At 50.9% G+C, this 18,595-nt stretch overlaps 1 protein-coding gene across 1 annotated transcript in view; it reads left to right on the top strand.

The window, feature by feature from the left end:
* The window catches only part of CLCN4 (chloride voltage-gated channel 4), a 63,288-nt gene extending 47,438 nt beyond the window's left edge, over positions 1-15,850 (top strand). Inside the window, exons 12-13 of the mRNA XM_039234250.1 lie at positions 4,142-4,358; positions 12,695-15,850. Coding sequence (XP_039090181.1) covers positions 4,142-4,358; positions 12,695-12,785 — 308 coding nt within the window. The 3' untranslated portion in view covers positions 12,786-15,850. The remainder of the gene's footprint in view (positions 1-4,141; positions 4,359-12,694) is intronic.
* The last annotated feature ends 2,745 nt before the right edge of the window (positions 15,851-18,595 follow it).

Raw genomic sequence — 18,595 nt, 5'->3', positions numbered from 1 at the left:
CTAATCGTCTCCGAAGGGTCAGGGCCACATTGCTCCCCGTTGAGAACCATTGCTATAAAGCTGCGAGAATAGCCTACAGGATATATGGTTATTTCCAGTCTTAAAATGTCTTGGTCTGTCATAGTTTGTGAAATTTACCAGCACTCTTTTATTTTATTTTTTAAAAATTCACATCCAAGTTAGTTAGCAGATAGCGCAATAATGAGTCCAGGAGTAGAATCCAGTGATTCATCCCTTATGTATATAACACCCAGTGCTCATCCCAACAAGTGTTCTCCTCAGTGCCCCTCCCCCATTTAGTGCATCCCCCCCACCCCAACCGCTCAGTTTGTTCTTTATATTTGAAAGTCTCTTATGGGGGCGCCTGGGTGGCTCAGTCGGTGAAGCGTCCGACTTCGGCTCAGGTCATGATCTCACGGTTTGTGGATTCGAGCCCCGCTTTGGGCTCTGTGCTGACAGCTCAGAGCCTGGAGCCTGCTTCCGATTCTGTTGTCTCCCTCTCTCTCTGCCCCTCCTCCGCTTGTGCTCTGTGTCTCTCTCTTTCAAAAATAAACAAACATTAAACAAGTTAAAGTAAAATAAAAATAAAAAGTCTCTTATGTCTTGTCTCTCTCCCTGTTTTTACATTATTTTTGCTTCCCTTCCCTTAAGTTCATCTATTTGGTATCTTAAATTTCACATCTGATACTTTGACTTGCCAGCAGTTTTATTTATTTATTTATTTAAAACAATTTTTTAAGCATTTTTTAAGCTTTTATTTATTTTTCAGAGACAGAAACAAACAGAACATTAATGGGGGAGGAGCAGAGAGAGAGGGAGAGAAAGAATCTGAAGCAAGCTCCAAGCTCTGAGCTGTCAGCACAGAGCCCGATGTGGGGCTCGAACCCACGAACCGTGAAATCATGACCTAAGCCGAAGCCGGATGCTTAACCGACTGAGCCCCCCAGGTGCCCCTTGCCAGCACTTTTAATTACCCTTTCTGTACTTGGCATTGTCATTGTATTGCTGCTAGAAGGTGAAACGTCAAGTTGAATAACCGTAGCAGGTACTCACAAAATAAACCTTATTTTCAGGAGCTGTGGCCACTGACCCTAGTACTGTTAGGGTATAGAACAAATCTCTTATATCAAGAACAGTTTAGTTGATCTTTAAAACAATTAAAAATGAAGTTGATTACATCTTTATTAAAAAAATTTTTTTTAAATGTTTGTTTTTGAGAGAGAAAGAGACAGAGTGAGATGGGGAGGAGCAGAGAGAGAGGGAGACACAGAATCCAAAGCAGGTTCCAGGTTTCCAGCTGTCAGCAAAGAGCCCGATGTGGGGCTCAAAGTCGTGAACCATGAGATCATGACCTGAGCCGAAGTCGGGCGCTTAACCGATTGACCACCCAGGCGCCCCTATTACATTTTTATTTTTAAAAGTAATACATATTCAGGGCGCCTGGGGGGCTCAGTCAGTTAAGTGTCCGACTTCGGCTCAGGTCATGATCTCACAGTCCGTGGGTTCGAGCCCCGCGTCGGGCTCTGTGCTGACAGCTCAGAGCCTGGAGCCTGCTTCAGATTCTGTGTCTCCCTCTCTCTCTGCCCCTCCCTCGCTTGCTCTCTGTCTCTCAAAAGAAAGACACTAAAAAAAGGGTAATACATATGCATAGAACATTGGGGAAATCAGAAGTAAAAGGGAACAAAAAGGCACCCACTTTCTCAACGCCATCGAAGGCCATGGTTAATAGTTCATATTTAGTGCATTTCCTTGTTGTCTCTTAGGTCTTTCACATATGTAAACCTGGGGCTTTTTTTGTTTGTTTCTTTTCTGACCCAGGTTTCATGACTCCCTGGGGTCTGGGAGTCTACACTCTGGTAGCACAGGATCGTCCTCTGGGCGGGGAGTTGGTTTACGCTTTCTCATGGGGACTCTTTCTTTTTTTTTTTTTTAAATATTTTTATTTATTTCTAGGAGAGAGAGAGAGACAGCGTGAGCAGGGGAGGGTCAGAGAGAGAGGGAGTGACAGACTCTGAAACAGGCTCCAGGCTCTGAGCCGGCAGTCAGCACAGAGCCCGACGCGGGGCTCGAACCCACGAACCGCGAGATCATGACCCAAGCGAAAGTCGGACGCTTAACCGACTAAGCCACCCAGGCGCCCCTCATGGGGACTCTTTCTTGTGTGCCTGCCATGTGCTGGCACAGCTCTCGGAGCCGGGAGGAGCGGGATGGCAGTAGCCAGGCTGTGCCCTCTGCGAGCGCACAAGCTGAAGTTTGTTGTAGGCATTTTGGTGACTGACAATTTCTTGTCTGAGCCGGTAGTAGATGGTTCACCCTGGCAGGGCGGTGCAGAAAGCTTTCTTGCTGGTGAAATAGGCTCGGTTCTACCTGGCGGGTGGAACCCAGCACGCCGACACTTAGCAGGCCTACTCACTCATTCATTCACTTGTTGAGCGATTCATGCATGCATTGGGCACATATCGTTTTGTGCCTACTGTATACCAGAGGTTGTCCAGGCACTGGCAATGTAGTGGTGAGCCAGAAATCACTGAACTAGCTGCTCTTAGAATCAGGGCTTCTAACCCGATCAGGGGATTCAGAGGACATCTCTAGGGTTGTTACTTGTTTCAACAAGTAGATTGACCGTTCACCGGGTCTTGTATTGGGTTTTATAAGGGCTTCAGCAAATCACATGTTCAGTTCTTGATTGAGGTTTGTGGCTTGATCCAGTCCTGAGAAGGATTGATCCTTGATCCAGTCAGCCTGACTGTTGAAATAGATGGCATTCTCGTCACATGGGACTTTTAGAGAATTGGTCGGTCTGTGAAAATGAGCACGGGAGTCTGTGTTGACTGTCCCTTCCTCACCTTAGTGCCTCCGTCCGGAACCTTCTTGATCCAGGAGAGGAAGGTGCCGTGTGTGTTAATGTGACCTCTGCATTCGAAAACGTACTGTGCATTGACGTCTTCCGGTATCTGGTTGAATCTTGTCCCATTGGGTGTAACTAGATTTAACCTGACCCACATAATGTGCCGGCGTTTGCCCAGCGGGCCCTCTGTTCCTCTTTTCAACAGAGATCCTTTTTCAAACTCAGCCTGCCCCCCAGTTCCGCTGGTTTCCCATCAGAGCGCCCTGTCACGATAAATGGCCTTAGAGCAGGCAGTTTGAATTTTGTTTTTCAAAGAACAATATAGGAATAGGCGTCTTTGAGAAGGCAAGAAATGTATTATAGAAACCAGGATCCGTTTTAAGGCAAGCCTCACACTCTATTTTTCCCAGCCTTTCCCATGAACCAAAAGAAAGATTAAAATTCCAACAGAAGGAAAATCGCCTTGGAGAAATATCTTGAGACCGATGGATTTATTTCATGTGTGACTTAAAATAGCCTGGGCTTCTAGTACTGCAGAAAGCTCTATTTCTAATGAGTTCCTGTTACCCTACTTTCCCCTCAGCTTGCTTTTGCGTGGGCTCGCCTACAGATACAAGGAGGCTAATTGTTACCATAACCGTTTTACCATCCTTCTTTGAGGAATCCACACCGTGGTCCATTTTTAAGAGAGGAGATCCAAGAGGTGGGAGGTGGAGGGAGGTGGCTTCTCTGGGGCTATTTCTTTGGTCCCAAGGGTCATATTTGGGACTGAGCCGCATTTCTGGGCTGGGAGCCTGGGATGGTCTCTTGGTTTTTGTTCCTCTCAGGATTCATAATGCCATTTGGGCCAGTTAAAAGTTAGTTTGTAAGAAATAAAACAACTTACTAGGGTCATTGGGCGGCTCGGCAAGGTTTCTTGTCACGTCCAGCCTGAGCCCGTGATGAGGTGAGGGACTGTTAGGAATGCAAGGCTGAAGGGGCCCTGGAGCCCAGGAGGAGGCGGTGCGTTCTCCCAGAGAAGCCACAGCCCGCTCAGGCCCACGTGTCAAGACTTTGGCAGTGAATGATCGGGTCGCCGCGGAAGGGGGGGGGGGCCTTGTATGGTATTCGCTTCAGAGAGATGCCGATTTTACAGATGTTTGGCTGAAGCCCCCCGCTAAGAATGTGGCATTTGCCCTCTGACCCCGTTCTCTGTGGGACTCTAGGATGCGGATGGAGGGCGGGCACGGGCGGAGGGAGTTGCTAATAAGCAAGGGCTGTTGTGTGGCTTACAGTTCTGCTCGCCCATTGCAGAGAATGCCAGACAGAGGCAGGAGGGTATCGTGAGCAACTCCATCATGTACTTCACGGAGGAGCCCCCCGAGCTGCCGGCCAACAGCCCGCACCCCCTGAAGCTGCGGCGCGTCCTCAACCTCAGCCCGTTCACCGTCACAGACCACACCCCCATGGAGACGGTGGTGGACATCTTCCGGAAACTGGGGCTCCGGCAGTGCCTGGTGACACGGAGCGGGTGAGTGGCCGGAGGGGCATGGACGGGAGGTGTACTACGGCCGGACTCCGAGGATGAGATGAATGAGACACGGCCCGGGTAAGGGCTCGAGGTTGCCCGGGGCCGATCGGTACTTGGGAGAGGGTGTCGGGAAGCTTCAGTGAGCAAGTGCAGTGCGCAGGACATGACCATGACCAGGGGCCTTTGGGAGCTTGGCGCAGGGCCAGCCCGCACAGCCCAGGAAGGTGCGAGAGGCTTGGGGGAGGGGGTGTACCATCTGGTCTGAGGCTGAAGGTCAGTCAGAAGGGGGAGGAGCCAAAGGAGAAGAGATGGACTGCTTTTCTGTTACTCACGTGGTACTCGCCAGAGGAGAGGGCGCACGCATTCCTTGTGACCCTGGCATTGTGCACTGAGCACTGTGCCGGGAGCGATGAAAAGCATGGGCTTATGAGAAAAACAGGGTTGTGTGTACAACACGCCGCGGCTCCGGTGGCGCATGTGCACACACACGATGGGAACCTGATTAAAAAAAAAATAAGCACGGGTTTTGCATGTTAAGTGGTTAGGAAATCCATAAACACTGCAATAACTGTATCACTTTACCTTGAAGATGACTTTTTTTTTATAGAGATGGGGGTCATGAGGGCTGCCGCTTGCGAGCTGTGTACAGTTGGACCTTGAACAACACCCAGCCTGGGCCCCAATTTTCTGCGCAGTCAGAAATCATGTAGTACTTTTTTCTTTTTTACATTCTTTTTAATGTTTCTGTATTGTTTTGAGAGACAGAGACACAGCGTGAGTTGGGGAGGGGCAGAGAGAGACACACACACAGAATCCGAAGCAGCTTCCGGTCTCTGAGTCCCCAGCACAGAGCCCGCCGTGGGGCTCAAACCCACGAACCGTGAGATCATGACCTGAGCTGAAGTTGGACGCTCAACTGACTGAGCCCCCCAGGCGCCCCTACACGGCACTTTTGAATCCCCAAAACCTTAGCTACTTAGAGCCTGCTGTTGACCGGAAGCCATCCCGATAGTGTAAACAGTCGGTTAACACAGATTTTGTCTGTTATATGTATGATCTACTGTATATTCTTGCAGTAAGCAAGCCAGAGAAAATCCTAAGGAAGAGACCCTACGTGCATAGTCCTGTCCTGTATTTCTTGAAACAAATCTGCACATAACGGGACCTATGCAGTTCAGACCTGTGTTGTTCGAGGGTCAGCTGCGTCCCTGTGCCCCCGGCTTTTGCCGGGTGCAGTTTTCTGCACGCACCTGGCATTTCTCCTGGATGAAATCCCCCACGCGCAAATGTGAAGTTCACGTCATGCTCAGATTGCTCAGACCATTCCCTGATAGAGCAGATCCGTTCAAAACAACTTCAGTTTTCACAGCAGCGGCTAGTGGCGAGCTGAGAGATACGGCGGCCACACGGCACGCTCTCTGCCGCGGCAGTGCGCCTCTTGCTTCGTGTTACCGTGACCCAGGACACTCGCGTTCCTGATGGCGTGAGAGGTGCGGCGCCTCAGGGGCCCTGCCTCGGGCTCAGAGATGCTCCCCGAATCCCTAAGTGTAGCTGTGGCCTTAAGTCTCTTAACAGAGTTTCCGTTGCAGAGCCCACGCTCCAGTGCGACCCGGCAGGTCTAAACCAGGGTGATTTTGCCGCCCCCCCCCCCGAAGATTTTGGGTGTCACAACTGGAGAGGGGATGCTCCTGGCATTTAGTGGGCAGAGGCCACGGGTAGAGGTCATGGATGCTGTTGAGCGCCCTGCAATGCATGGAATAGCCCTCATCGCCACAAAGAGTCACTGGCCCAAAATGTCACCAGCCGTGGAATTGAGTGCCCGTGGACTAGATGCCCAGGAATAGCCACGTGAGGGCTCTCGATTTCCTTGCTTCCTTCCTACTGTCCTGGCCACGGCAGCGCCCCAGGCTGTGCGAAGAGCCGTACGTGTGCACTGACCCAGAGAGTTCCCAGCCTGTACGACAGGTGTCCTCAGCTCTGACTCCGGCTAGGGGGGTGTCTAGCACACGGGAGGGACAGTCATTAAGGAACAAATAAATGTTTGGGGCTAGAGGTCACTTCCGCTGGTGCATTTTAAAGGAAGTTGGTGGCTCGCAGAATCCCCCCCGGAGATTAAATCCCCAGGTTAGGGGCGCCTGGGGGGCTCAGTCGGTTAAGCGTCCGACTTTAGCTCAGGTCATGATCTCACGGTTCCTGGGTTCAAGCCCCGCGTCGGGCTCTGTGCTGACAGCTAGCTCAGAGCCTAGAGCCTGTTTCAGATTCTGTGTCTCCCTCTCTCTCTGACCCTCCCCTGCCTGTCTCTCTCTCTCTCTCTCTCTCTCAAAAATAAATAAAACATTAAAAAATAATAATAAAAAGCAAAGCCCCAGGTTAAACCGGGACTGTCGAGTCCACAGCAGTGACTGATCTCGCAGGTCTGGGAGGGGCCTGCGAATATGTATTTCTAGCAAGCTCCCCGGTGCTGCTGCTGGTCGGGACTCCACTTTGCAAAACGCTGGAGCCCATCTCCATACTTGAATTTCTAGTGCTCAGCATGAATACCACTATGATCACCCGCCGTGTCTCAAGTGCATAGCAGTTTCTCTTTTCCTTTAAAATAATAATCCAATGTCAGTTATCATTGGAATTTCCAGTCCTGGCAGGAAATTCTGCCCTTAACGCCCGCTCACACCTCACGCAGCCCCATGAGGTTTTCCTGTGAAGATCTGGGTGCCGAAATTGGCTCCGAATGTTCTGCGAGAAAACAAAATCGCACTCTCTCTCACTCTACGTGTTTTAAACAAACACAGATGCTGATACGTTACTGCTGGCAAGGGGGTCCTTGGTCGCAGGCCTTTCATCTCCTCGGGCTCCCAGCCAGGGCGGGCGTGTCTGGGGCCAGCTCGCGTGTTTGATGTGCTCCGTCACCATGTGCCTTCCCTGCTCGCGGGGAGAGCCCCAGCTCGGCCTGTGGCCCTGTGTCGCCTGCAGGAATTCTCGGGGCCTGGGGGTCCAGGGTGGTCGTGAAGCCAGACCAGGAGCCACTGAAGTCCTTGCCCCCCACCAGCACCTGAGTCTGGGAACCCTCTGGCAGCTGAGACTGCTGGGGTCTCCCCCCCCCCCCCGAGGATCTTAGAAGGAAAGGCGGGCAGGGGACACTGTGTCTGCTTTCCCTGAACCTGCTAGGTGTCCCCCGCCCCCCGGGACATGGACGGGCTGCCTTCTCAGAAGAGCCCAGCTGCTCTCATTTGATACGTTCACGGTCACAGATTGGCCCCTTATCGTTCACTTCATCACTTGAACTGCTCCCCAAAGGGGCTGGACGTTCAAACACTTGATTACAGTCAAATAGGACATTTCGCGCCATTAGCCGCCTCTGCCGGGTCTGATGTTGTTTCCTGCTGGACGTTCAGCCTTTTCTTCCGTAGCGATGACTACTGTCGCAGGCCGAGGCGCAATTTATGCCCGTGGCCGAGGCAGCTGCTGAGTCCCAGGTCCCCGGAGGCGTCGTGAGCATCCTGACTCGGAGGTGCTGCAGTTACAGAGCTTTGAGAGGAGGCCGTGCGACCGCTCCGGGGTGGAGGCGAGGCAGCGGAACCAGGCTTCCGAGACACGGGAGGGGTGCGTGTGTGACCTAGAATTCCTGTCGCTCTGCAAACACGAGCAAGTCCTACCTTTGCAAAGCAGCATTGCCTTAATCACCACCTTCCGGAGCGTCTGTTTGGGACCCGGAGAGAGCTCACCAGGTGTCTCAGCAGTAACGCAGCCAAGGACTTTGTCATCTGCTGGGGAACGTGGACACCCTCCAGTTGAGGTGGTGTTACCCAGGTGTTCTGGAGGGGGGTGTCCTGAGCCAGGCTTTCAAGTAGAAAACGTCCAAGGATGGGACGCCCGGGTGGCCCAGTCGGTGAAGCGTCCGACTTCGGCTCAGGTCATGATCTCCTGTCTTGTGAGATCGAACCCCACGTCAGGCTCTGTGCTGACAGCTCGGAGCCCGGAGCCTGCTTCCAGTTCTGTGTCTCTCCCTCTCTCTCTCGGCTCCTCCCCCCTTTGCACTCTATGTCTGTCTGTCTCTCAAAAATGAATAAATATTAAAAATAATTAAAAAAAAAAAAAGAAAGAAAACGTCCGAGGACGTAAGAGCAGGGTCGGTTGAGGGGTGGTCTACTACTTGGCGATCGCCAGCAGCAGAGCCCTCCCCGCCCCCCCGCGGACGAACGAGCGCCCCGTAGGTGCCCTGTCTCTGCGGACGCGACTGCTCACACCCCTCCCGTTTCTCTTCCGACCACACCTCTGCAAGTGGCCATTGTAGGCATAAGCTGCCCGCCTTGTCACTGTTCCTTTTTGATTTTAAGTGCAACGGAAGAACGGTTCGGGACTGAACTGTATCCCCCCCCAGATTATATGTTGAGGCCTAGCCACCAGCGGGACTGTTTGGAGATGGAGCCCTTAAAGAGGGAAGGTTAAGTGAGGTCGCGAGGCCGGAGCCCTGATCTGGTAAGACGGGCGTCCTTTGAAGAAGAGGACTACACAGCGGGGCTGAGGACGCGGCTGCCTGTGAGCCCGGGAGGGAGGCTCCGGACACCCCAAACCTGCCGCCACCTTGACCTGGGCCCTCCGGCCTCAGGCGCCGCGAGAACAGTCCTCTCTGTCGTCCAGCCACCTGATCTGCGGGGCGCCGTTGTTACGCGGCCCGAGCTCGGTCAGCCGGGCTGGACAGCATCGTGTTTTATGGGACATCTTCAGTTGTACTGCAGTCTGACCCATTCTAGAAATGTATCTGAAGTAATAGATGAGCTCTGTTGAAGCCAAGGAGCTCTGAACAGCTGGGGCAGAAAGCCATTCCGGGCTTTCTGCTTCTTCACCAGCGCCCTCTCCCTTCAGGCAGCCACGTTCTCCCACAAGGCTGCGTTTGCCTTAATTCGTGGGCTATTTTTCATGAGCAGTTTTGGGGTCACAGAAGCACTGAGCCTAAAGGACCCAGTTCTCATATAGCCCTTCTTGTCACCCCACTTTCCCTTATTAAGGTCTTGCATTTGTTACGTTTGTTTGTTGCCTCCGATGACCTGATACTGATGCATGAACTCAGGGCCGAGGTTTACATGAGGGCTCACCACTCCATGGGCTCTGACAAATGGAGACTGACGTGTATCTGCGTCGTGCAGAGTCATGTCACTGCCCCGAAAGTCCTGTGTTCCGCCTCTTCGTCCCTCCCCCTTCCCTCTAACCCCTGGCAAGTGCTGATCTCTTTACCGTCTCCGTAGTCTTGCCTTCCCCAGAATGTCATCGAGTTGGAATCGTACAGTCTGTCTTTGCAGACTGGCTTCTTTCACTGAGTGATGTGCATTTAAAGTTCCTCCATGGCTTTTCACGGCTCGGCAGCTCATTTCTTGTCAGCACTCAATAATACCCCGTTGTCAGGATGGACCGCGGCTTATGTATCCGTTCACCTTCCGAAGGCCATCTTGCTTGCTTCCAAGGTTTCACAGTTATGAATCAAGCATACATCTTTTTTTGTTGTTGTTAAATTTTTGTTAAATTTTTTTTTATTGTTTTATTTATTTGAGAGAGAGACATAGCGTGAACAGGGGAGGGTCAGAGAGAGAGGGAGACACAGAATCTGAAACAGGCTCCAGGCTCTGAGCTGTCAGCACAGAGCCCGACATGGGGCTCGAACCTACGAACCGTGAGATCATGACCTGAGCTGAAGTTGGACACTCAACCGACTGAGCCACTCAGGCGCCCTAAGGAAAATCTTTTATGTAACCATTAAACCATAATTGTACAAGAATAACAGTAACTTAGTGTATCTGCCCTTCAGTATCTAATTGATACCAAATTTCAACCCAGAATTCCTTCAAGCTTCACACATTGCATTTGGTTCATTTTCCTCTTTAGCCTTTAGTCTGGAACAGTCTCTTGGGCTTTTTTTGTTTGTTATTTATGATATAGATTTTTTTTTTTTTTTGAAGAATCCAAATCAGTAGTCTCACATTCTGAATCTCTTTGATTGCTTCCTCGTGGTTTGATTTGGTTTAAGTAGTTTCTGGCAATAGGCCAACGGAGATGATGTCGTAACATCAGCTTTTCCAACTTTGTTGGTGATAAGCTGTGCCTCTTAGATGAGGCAGCAGTGGCTGGAGCCGTCCGTTATAAAGGGACATTTTTCTCTGTGTACGTAATCTGTGGAGAGATATCTTCAGGAATGTTTTGTTTTCCAGCAACCATTTGCCAAGTGGTTTTGGAGTCCATTGGTAATTATTGACTAAACTAGTGATTACAGTGGGGATGCACAGTGTGGGTTTGCTAATTCTGTCTTGCTTTGTACATTTCCCCCCATTTTTTGGCTTGTCATGACAGAGTCACGACGCTTTCAGTGTTTTGACATCTGTGTTGTCATTATTTTTACCTAGGGTGCTTTTAAAGTCCCCGTTGTGGGGCACCTGGGAGGCTCAGTCGGTTGAGTATCTGGCTCTCGATTTCAGCACAGGTCATGATCTCATGGTTTGTGAGTTCAGGCCCTGCATTGGGCTCTGTGCTGACAGCGTGGAGCCTGCTTAGGATTCTCTCTCCCTCTCTGCCCCTCCCCTGCTTATGCCCCTCCCTCCCTCCCTCTCTCTCTCTCTCTCTCTCTCTCTCTCTCAAAATAAATAAACTTCAGAAAAAGTCCCCCTTTGCTATTTTCTTCTCTCCTGAAGATGTTCCTGTGCGATGGAGGGGAACAGGTGGTACCTGCCCTCTCCCCACCGTACCCCCATGCCCGGGTGATAGATGGGCGAGCTAATGCAGGAAAACAATTGCTTTGTCGAGGTTGCTTAAGATCCAGCGTGGTCAGAATTCTGGGCTGACGGTTTCACTAACTAGCATCCATTTCACCAGATGTAACGTAGTTGAATCGTGCTCTGAATACTGGCATTTCCCTTTTCATATTCAGTTCTGTTTTGCAAGGGAGGAGTTTGGCTGTTTTGGCCTTAATTAAATAAATGACAGTGTATTACAATTGTGTTTTCTGGTTTGGGGGCATATCATCACTTTACATACATACAGAGTAGAAATCTTTGATGTCACTAGCTGCAGTATTCCAATGTCAGCCCCACATTGTGTCCTCTCCGTTCTTTTTTTCTTGGGCACGCTGGGGACAGGCTGAGCAGCTGCTTGCTAACTCATTTGGCGGTGGGACTTTCTTTCTCCAAAGAGACTGCACATCTTCTCCTTTCAAATCTTTTACTTTGCCAAGGGGGCATGATTTGTTCCGGCGGGTGGTCGTTTAAGTATCTAATAAATCAAGATTGAGGCAAGGGCTGCTGTGAAGGGTTGTCCGAGCGTGCACTGCACAGTCCGTGGTGCCATTTACATTGCAGCGTTTGTGACCAGTGCTCCTTGGAGTCACGCAGGGTAAGGTCTCAGGTAGCCTTATGCAAGGCACCCTGGGAAGTAGCCTTGATTTTATGTTGTTAATTTTTAAAATATTTATTTTTGAGAGAGACAGACCACGAGCAGGGGAGGGGCAGAGAGAGAGGGACACACAGAATCCAAAGCATGCTCCAGGCTCTGAGCTATCAGCACAGAGCCCGATGCGGGGCTCAAACCCACACACTGTAAGATCATGACCTGAGCCGAAGTCGGACACTTAACCGACTGAGCCACCCAGGCGCCCCTGGCCTTGTTTTTCTTAAGTTGAAAGCAGTGGAATTTAGGAAGTGGAAGTAACTCACATATACGGTCAGAGATATGAACGTCAAACTTCATCCGTCCAGTAAGGTAGATTTAAAATGGAATGAGCTGCTATCTTCTATTTCACATACCTTATACTTGGGATTTCCGTGTGGTGTGGTCACGTTTTGACAACGGCTTTCACGAGCCCTTTTTCAATTGATTATAGTCTTGAAATTTAGGAGACCGTGTTAGTCATCGTGGGTTTATTGCTGTAATTGACAAGCTGGCCATCCCAGTGGCCTAACACGATAGATTAATTTTTCCCCTCTGTCGCATCCGGTGTGAGTTTCAGCAGGCGTGGGCTCTGCACTGTACAGTTAGTCGTTCGGGGACCCGGGTCTTTGAATCTGGGGGCTTTCAAGTCAGTCCTCTGTGACCTCCAACCCTTCCCCCGGCTCCTCTGCCTCTGGTTGGCAGTTGAAGAGAGAGAGAGTGTCAGGAAACGTGTAGGTGGCCTGGGAGGGGCGCTTCTCCTTTCTACCTACATGCCGTTGGCCAGAGCTCACTCAGTTGTCCGCACCCAACTGAAGGGAAGCTGGGAAGGGTCTCTGTGTGTCCAGGTGACAAGGTCCCTGGGGTTTAGGACATGCGTGAGTCAGTATTGTAAAGCTGACCTCTTCTCTGTTTCGTTTCTTCTCCAGGAGACTTCTTGGCATCATCACGAAAAAGGATGTTTTGAGACATATGGCCCAGATGGCAAACCAGGACCCTGAATCCATCATGTTTAATTAGAAACAAGGTGGCATCTATTTTGAGAGAAACACAACTGTGTCATTTTAAAAGAAATAAACAAATGCTATGTTATTATCCTAATGAACGATTATACGCCGGGGGCAGTGGAAACAAAAGCTTTGTTTGAAAGGAAGGAGGAGAAGACCTTTTTTTTAAAAAAAAAAAAAAAAAAAAAGACACCGACGAGCAGGCATTTTATAGCTTTAACCCCTTAAGAGTTTCTAGCTGTGTTTCTTAATGAGTTTATTAACTGCTGTGGGAGGCTGTGGGTGGGTGTAAACGATGTGGTTTGTACAAGAACGTGGAACACAAATGCCGCGTCAAGAAACGTTTGGCGCTTCTGTTTAAATTTGATGTTTGTGAAGCTTCGAGCCCAAAAAGCAAAGGGGTCATGGCCTGTCAGCGTCTTTATTTATTGGTTCCCGGAGTTTTGCTGCTATTTTACTGAATCGGATTAAAGATATTTGCACTTACTGTGTCGGAAGAGCAAAGGCAGTTCAATTTGAACCGAGTGAAAGCTGCAAGGAGCCGGGGGGCTCACTCGGGACCACCCCGGGGTCCTGCTCCCGTCCTCAGCCGAGCGCTTGGCTTATCCATCAGGTTCTGAGCCAACAGCCGGGGGCTCCTGCTCTGGTGACTGTGAAGAAATCATTTCTCGGTGCAAGACCGGCCTCTCGGGACCGCACAGTGGCCTGCTCGAGTGTTCGGTGCCGCACGTCTTTCCTCCCGTACAAAGGGACCCGCCCCGAGTTTGAGGGTATACGCACCTGCTCATTGTTTCGCATCCCTGTTGCATGTGCCTCACTTGTTTATTGCTGTTGCCTGTGCATTCTTTAATATTGATCAGTCCAGCACTTCCGTGGGCCACGTCCTATATGCTGCCAGCTTGCCGTCAGCGTGCTTTCATTTCCAGAGAGCGTACGTGAGAGGCCAAGCAGGCTACCCAGTGTTACTACTTATTTTTCCTCTCAGATCTTATTAAATATGGCTGCGGAGAGGGTGAGGCGTACGCAGTCTCAGTGGGAACTCCTCCAAATGGATTGCCAGAGAAATACTAAATTGATTCTAAATCTGTTCCATTATCTTCTCTGTAGGATGCAAAACGTCCGGCTTTAATGTCTGAGCGTGCACTTTCACGCTCGCCGTCCAAGCGCAGAAGGGCAGAGGTAAATTGGAGGCAGCCGGTTTGAGCCCTGGGCATCTTTGTATTGAACTTGGCGGCGCATTTATCCCTTTAGTCAGGACTTCGCCCTTTCCTGTGAGAAGGAGCCAAGCTGCGGTTCCGGTCCGCTGTGGCCCCAGTGTGAGTCCCCACGCGCCCTTTCACGCGTGTCTCTGCTCCTCCCTTCCCATCGAGTCGCCCTCACCCTTTGCGGTCTCGGCCTCGGATACCGACGTGCCCCGTGTGGGTTTGGCTGCAAGTGAGAGAAAACTCCCACGAGCGGTGACGAGCTGAATGAGAAACCTGGGGGTCGGGCCCTCTCGCGTCTCTCTATGTCATCATCGGGGAGCCGCACTCTTTGCTGCTGTCTTCTGCCACCCTTGGGCCTTTGGCTCGCTGCTTCACAGTCACAGGCTGGTTTCCGAGCTGCAAGCCAGGCCATCTGCCTCGTAGGCAGGAGGAGGGAGGAGGCACGTAGCAAGGTGTCCTGTGTCTGGGAAGCAGAACTTGCCCACGGGTGCCCAGCTCATGTCCATTGGCTGGAATTCGGTCACATGACCCCTCCTGGCTGCACGCGAGTGTGGGGAGAAGTTCTCGCAAGGCGTGTTACTCTCTGAATGAACTTCGGAGTCTCCTAATAAGGAAGAGGGGATTGGTCCTTGGGAGGGAAGACCGTCCCCTGGATTGGATGCCATCATCGTATCCCTGTCATTGTCCTTCCTGTCCTCCTTACCCTCTTTCTTGCCAACCCCTCCAGATCCTCTCCTCCTCGCCGTACGGTTTCCCACCCCTTCTCTCGGATCTGACGAACTCCCAGTCGGAAGCCGTCATTTCTCGGCCCTCGTAAAAATGCTTGCTGTGCGTAAAAACCTTGCTACAAGCGGGTTTCTGTGAAACTTCTGGTCGATAGGAAAAAATGTACCGCTGTGTCCTCTGGGTTAAAAAAAGTTAAGTCAGATCGTGCTGACAAACAGTGGAACATTTGTTTCTGTGATCGGTTGGCCTCCTTCCGAATGATATTGAATAGACTGGTGTGGAAACACCAGTCAGAGAGAATCCGACCTTTGTGCCTCGTTCACGGCACGTAAGTATCGAGTCACAGGTCCTAATGTTAGTGTTGTTACTGGGGTCTCCATGGAGAGTGTGCAAGCGACGCTGGGTTCTCCTGGGCTTGAAATCCTACAGGGTCTTAAAGATTGCTTCATGTAGTTCCCGCTCACTCCCGCGTGGCCTCCCGAAAGAGTATTAGTCAGAGCCTGGATTTGTATAATCCAGAACGCCCTTTCAGCTAAAACAAGGAGCTTCAAAAGGGAACACGAAACCCTGAACAGATGGCCAAAGGGCAGTGAAACCACAGAATTCCTTCCTCCTCCAGATGAGGCCATGGAGGAACGAAGGGGTAGTTTGCTCCAGGCCAAGGTCACCCAGGGGGGCTGTGTTGTGTCCTCCTCCCCAGGGCTTAGCGTAGAAGAGGTCTGCAAATCATGGCAAACAGTTGAGAGCGTTACTTGACTCAAATAGCCTTGCTTTCCTTCGTCAGTTGAACCTGGAATTTGTCGTGGGGTTCAGGCTCTTGGCAACAGAAGGCCATGGTCAGACAGGCAGGTGAAGGTCAAGGGCGGGAGAGTTTGCAGCGGGGCTACCAGAGCTGATCGCCTTCCCCCCGTGGAGCCCTGAGTCCCCTGTGCGGTCCGCTCGCCCCCTGGCCCGGGCTCTCACACACACTCGATGGGGAGCAGGCTTCTGAGCGCTCTGTCTGTCTGTCTTGTAAAAGTAACGCGGGTCGGGATTCTGAAGGGATTTGCTGTAGCCAAATGTAGAACCTCGTCGACTCTATCTGGCCATCCGATGAGCAGGAAGAGTAGAGCTGGGATGTGGAAGTAAAATAAACATTTCTCACAACCGTGTGCGTGTTTCTTTTTCCAGAACCAAAACCTTTAGACTTCTGTAGAACTTTCTGGATCCTTTCTGAAGCAGTGTTTTATGTAAGTAAACATAAATGCAGGACAGAAAAGGAGTTCCCTAAGTGGGCACATCAACCTATTTCTTGCTCTCCGTCTCTACTAATAAGGAAACGTGTTATAGAAGGACGGACACGTGAATTTCTTGCGTATTTTGGTACCGGGGGGGGGGGCACAGATGCGCGGCTGGCATTCATGGAAAGGTAAATGTGTTAGAAGCAAACCAAAACTCCGTGTTCGCAGTTCCTCAGAACCAGGCAATCTCCAATTTCTCTAGCTAGTTCTTCCCAAAGACCCTACGACGGGGAAGACTTCTCAGTAGACACAGTTTTGGCCCCAGCAAGCCACAGAGACTGAGAAATTCGTTTCGCTTAGGTGAGAACTGGTTACTTTGAATTCTCAGCAAGTGCAGATCTGCTCAGGGCTCCTTATCAGACGCCGAGCTGGAAAAGATGAGAAACACGAGGAGGAACAGACTCGAGTTACAGAAGTGTAATAGTAACGCCTCCGTTTTCATTTCGCCTGGGCGGCATTCTATCGCACTCAGCTTCTAGCCTTTGAAATGATTTACATGACGGGGGAGCACGTATATCTAACTTGGGGACATTAACCAGACTCCATTTTCACCGGTGCAGTAATAACTATTTATTTGCCGTCCTAGGTGTGCCGGGAACGAGCCTACGTGCGACTTTTATGAGGTTTATTCACGTTTGGTGTTGGAACGACCACAGAGCGATGTGGTTGGTTTTTTTTTTTTTAAATTGTAACCCTCTGTGTAAACGTTGGCACCGTATTAAAAATTAAATGTTTGAACTTTCCTTTTAAAAATAAAACAAGCACAGTCCTCAAAGCAGCATGCTGTAAATGGAAGAGATACTGATTTCGCAGCCTGTTTCTGCCCAGACGGACCCTCAGGAGACCCAGTTCTGGGGACCGCTGAAGTATCTGGGGGTGTTGAAGACCTCTTCGTGAGATTTTCACGCAAGATCGTGACGTCACTTGGGTCAGCTGTAAAATCCTGTGCTCTTAGCCTGGTGGGCGACGGCCAGGTAACCGTTCAGACGTGGGGCTCTACACATCTGTGTTTCTGCCCCGTGCACAGAGGCTGGAGAGGACAGGTTGGGTAGCAGTTCTTTCCAAGCTTTTTAATCAATCGCTTTGGGACTCACAGGGTTTAAGTTAGGTCCTTCTCCGACAGTTTTTTTTTTTCTTTTAATTTTGAACTTCACAAAAATTCGAAGGGAAAAACACAGAGAGTGCCCACACCCCTTTGATGACCTAGAAGAGGCAATGAGAGAAATCCCTTCTAATTAGGGGAGGGAGCCAGCCTGGGGACCGCTTAGGGAAGATCGTCCTCCGCAGAGGGGCCAACAAGTGCCAATGTCCTGAGGTATAAACAGGCCCAACTTCCTGGGCTCCCACCAGGGGCCAGTGGCTGCAGGATGGGGGGTGCGTTTTTTTTTTTTTTTAATATTTTTATTTCTAGGAGAGAGAGAGAGAGACAGCGTGAGCAGGGGAGGGTCAGAGAGAGAGGGAGTCACAGACCGAAACAGGCTCCAGGCTCTGAGCTGGCAGTCAGCACAGAGCCCGACGCGGGGCTCGAACCCACGAACCGCGAGATCATGACCTAAGCGAAAGTTGTACGCTTAACCGACTAAGCCACCCAGGCGCCCCGGATGGGTGGTGCTTTTAGGTTGGTTTTGTTTTTCCTCTGGTGGGAGGAGACTAACACAGGCAGATGCTTCAGAGTCTTGTAGGACCACGTACAGACATGGGGTTTAAGAGGAACGACGTACTTTGACGTGGCACCGTACAAGAACCCTTCTGGCTGCTGTCCAGCAGGGTGGAAGCCAGGAGTCTGGCTAGGAGGCTGTTTCAAATACACGGGTTATGGTGGAGGCTTGCCCCAGAGAAGCTCTTGAATTCTGGATACACTCCAGAGGTAGAGCCAACAGATTTGTTGGTGGAGTGGGTACACGATGGTACAGCTGGGCGAGGGGCGTCTGGGGGGCTCAGTTGAGCGTCCGACTCTGGATTCCAGGTCACGATCTCACGGTTCGTGGGATTGAGTCCCATGTCGGGCTCTGTGCTGACAGTGTGGAGCCTGCTTGGCATTCTCTCTCTCTCTCTCTCTCTCTCTCTCTCTCTCTCTGCCCTTCACCCCACTTGCGCTCACTCTCTCTCTCTCTCTCAAAATAAGTAAACTTCAAAAAACAAAATGGTGCAACTAAGTTGCCATTTGCTGACATGGCTAGACTAAGTGAAGAGCTGAGTGCTGTGTTGGAGGTATTTGTTGGACACTGACCACCAGAATTCAGGAGAATCGTTGAGGTTGGAGACCTAAATGGAGCCAGTGGCGTATCAGTGGTATTAAAGCCATGCCTGGAAACTTCCACGGTCTAATGATACCCTAAGAGAAAACAACCAGCGTTCTGACAGAGTTGCAGTATTGAGTTTTCGAGGAGTCACGCTCGCTGACTCACGCGCTGATAGGACTGCACTTGAATTCCAGTCCCACTGCCTCCTGTCTGTGCGGCACTGCGGAGGGGTCAGACCTCCCTGAGCCTAGATGCTCCCGCCTCTGTGGAGCGGGCTGTGACCCTTGACAACGGCATGGCCTTGGGAGTTAAGACTTGGCTGTATGTCAGGCGCGCGGCACGGAGCAGCCCACAAAAATGGTAGGTCGT

This window comes from Hyaena hyaena, unplaced genomic scaffold, assembly GCF_003009895.1.
Source record: "Hyaena hyaena isolate Hyena2069 unplaced genomic scaffold, ASM300989v1 scaffold_85, whole genome shotgun sequence".
Taxonomy (NCBI): domain Eukaryota; kingdom Metazoa; phylum Chordata; class Mammalia; order Carnivora; family Hyaenidae; genus Hyaena; species Hyaena hyaena.
Note: the sequence above shows the minus strand (reverse complement) of the source record. Positions and strands in the feature narration are given on the sequence as shown.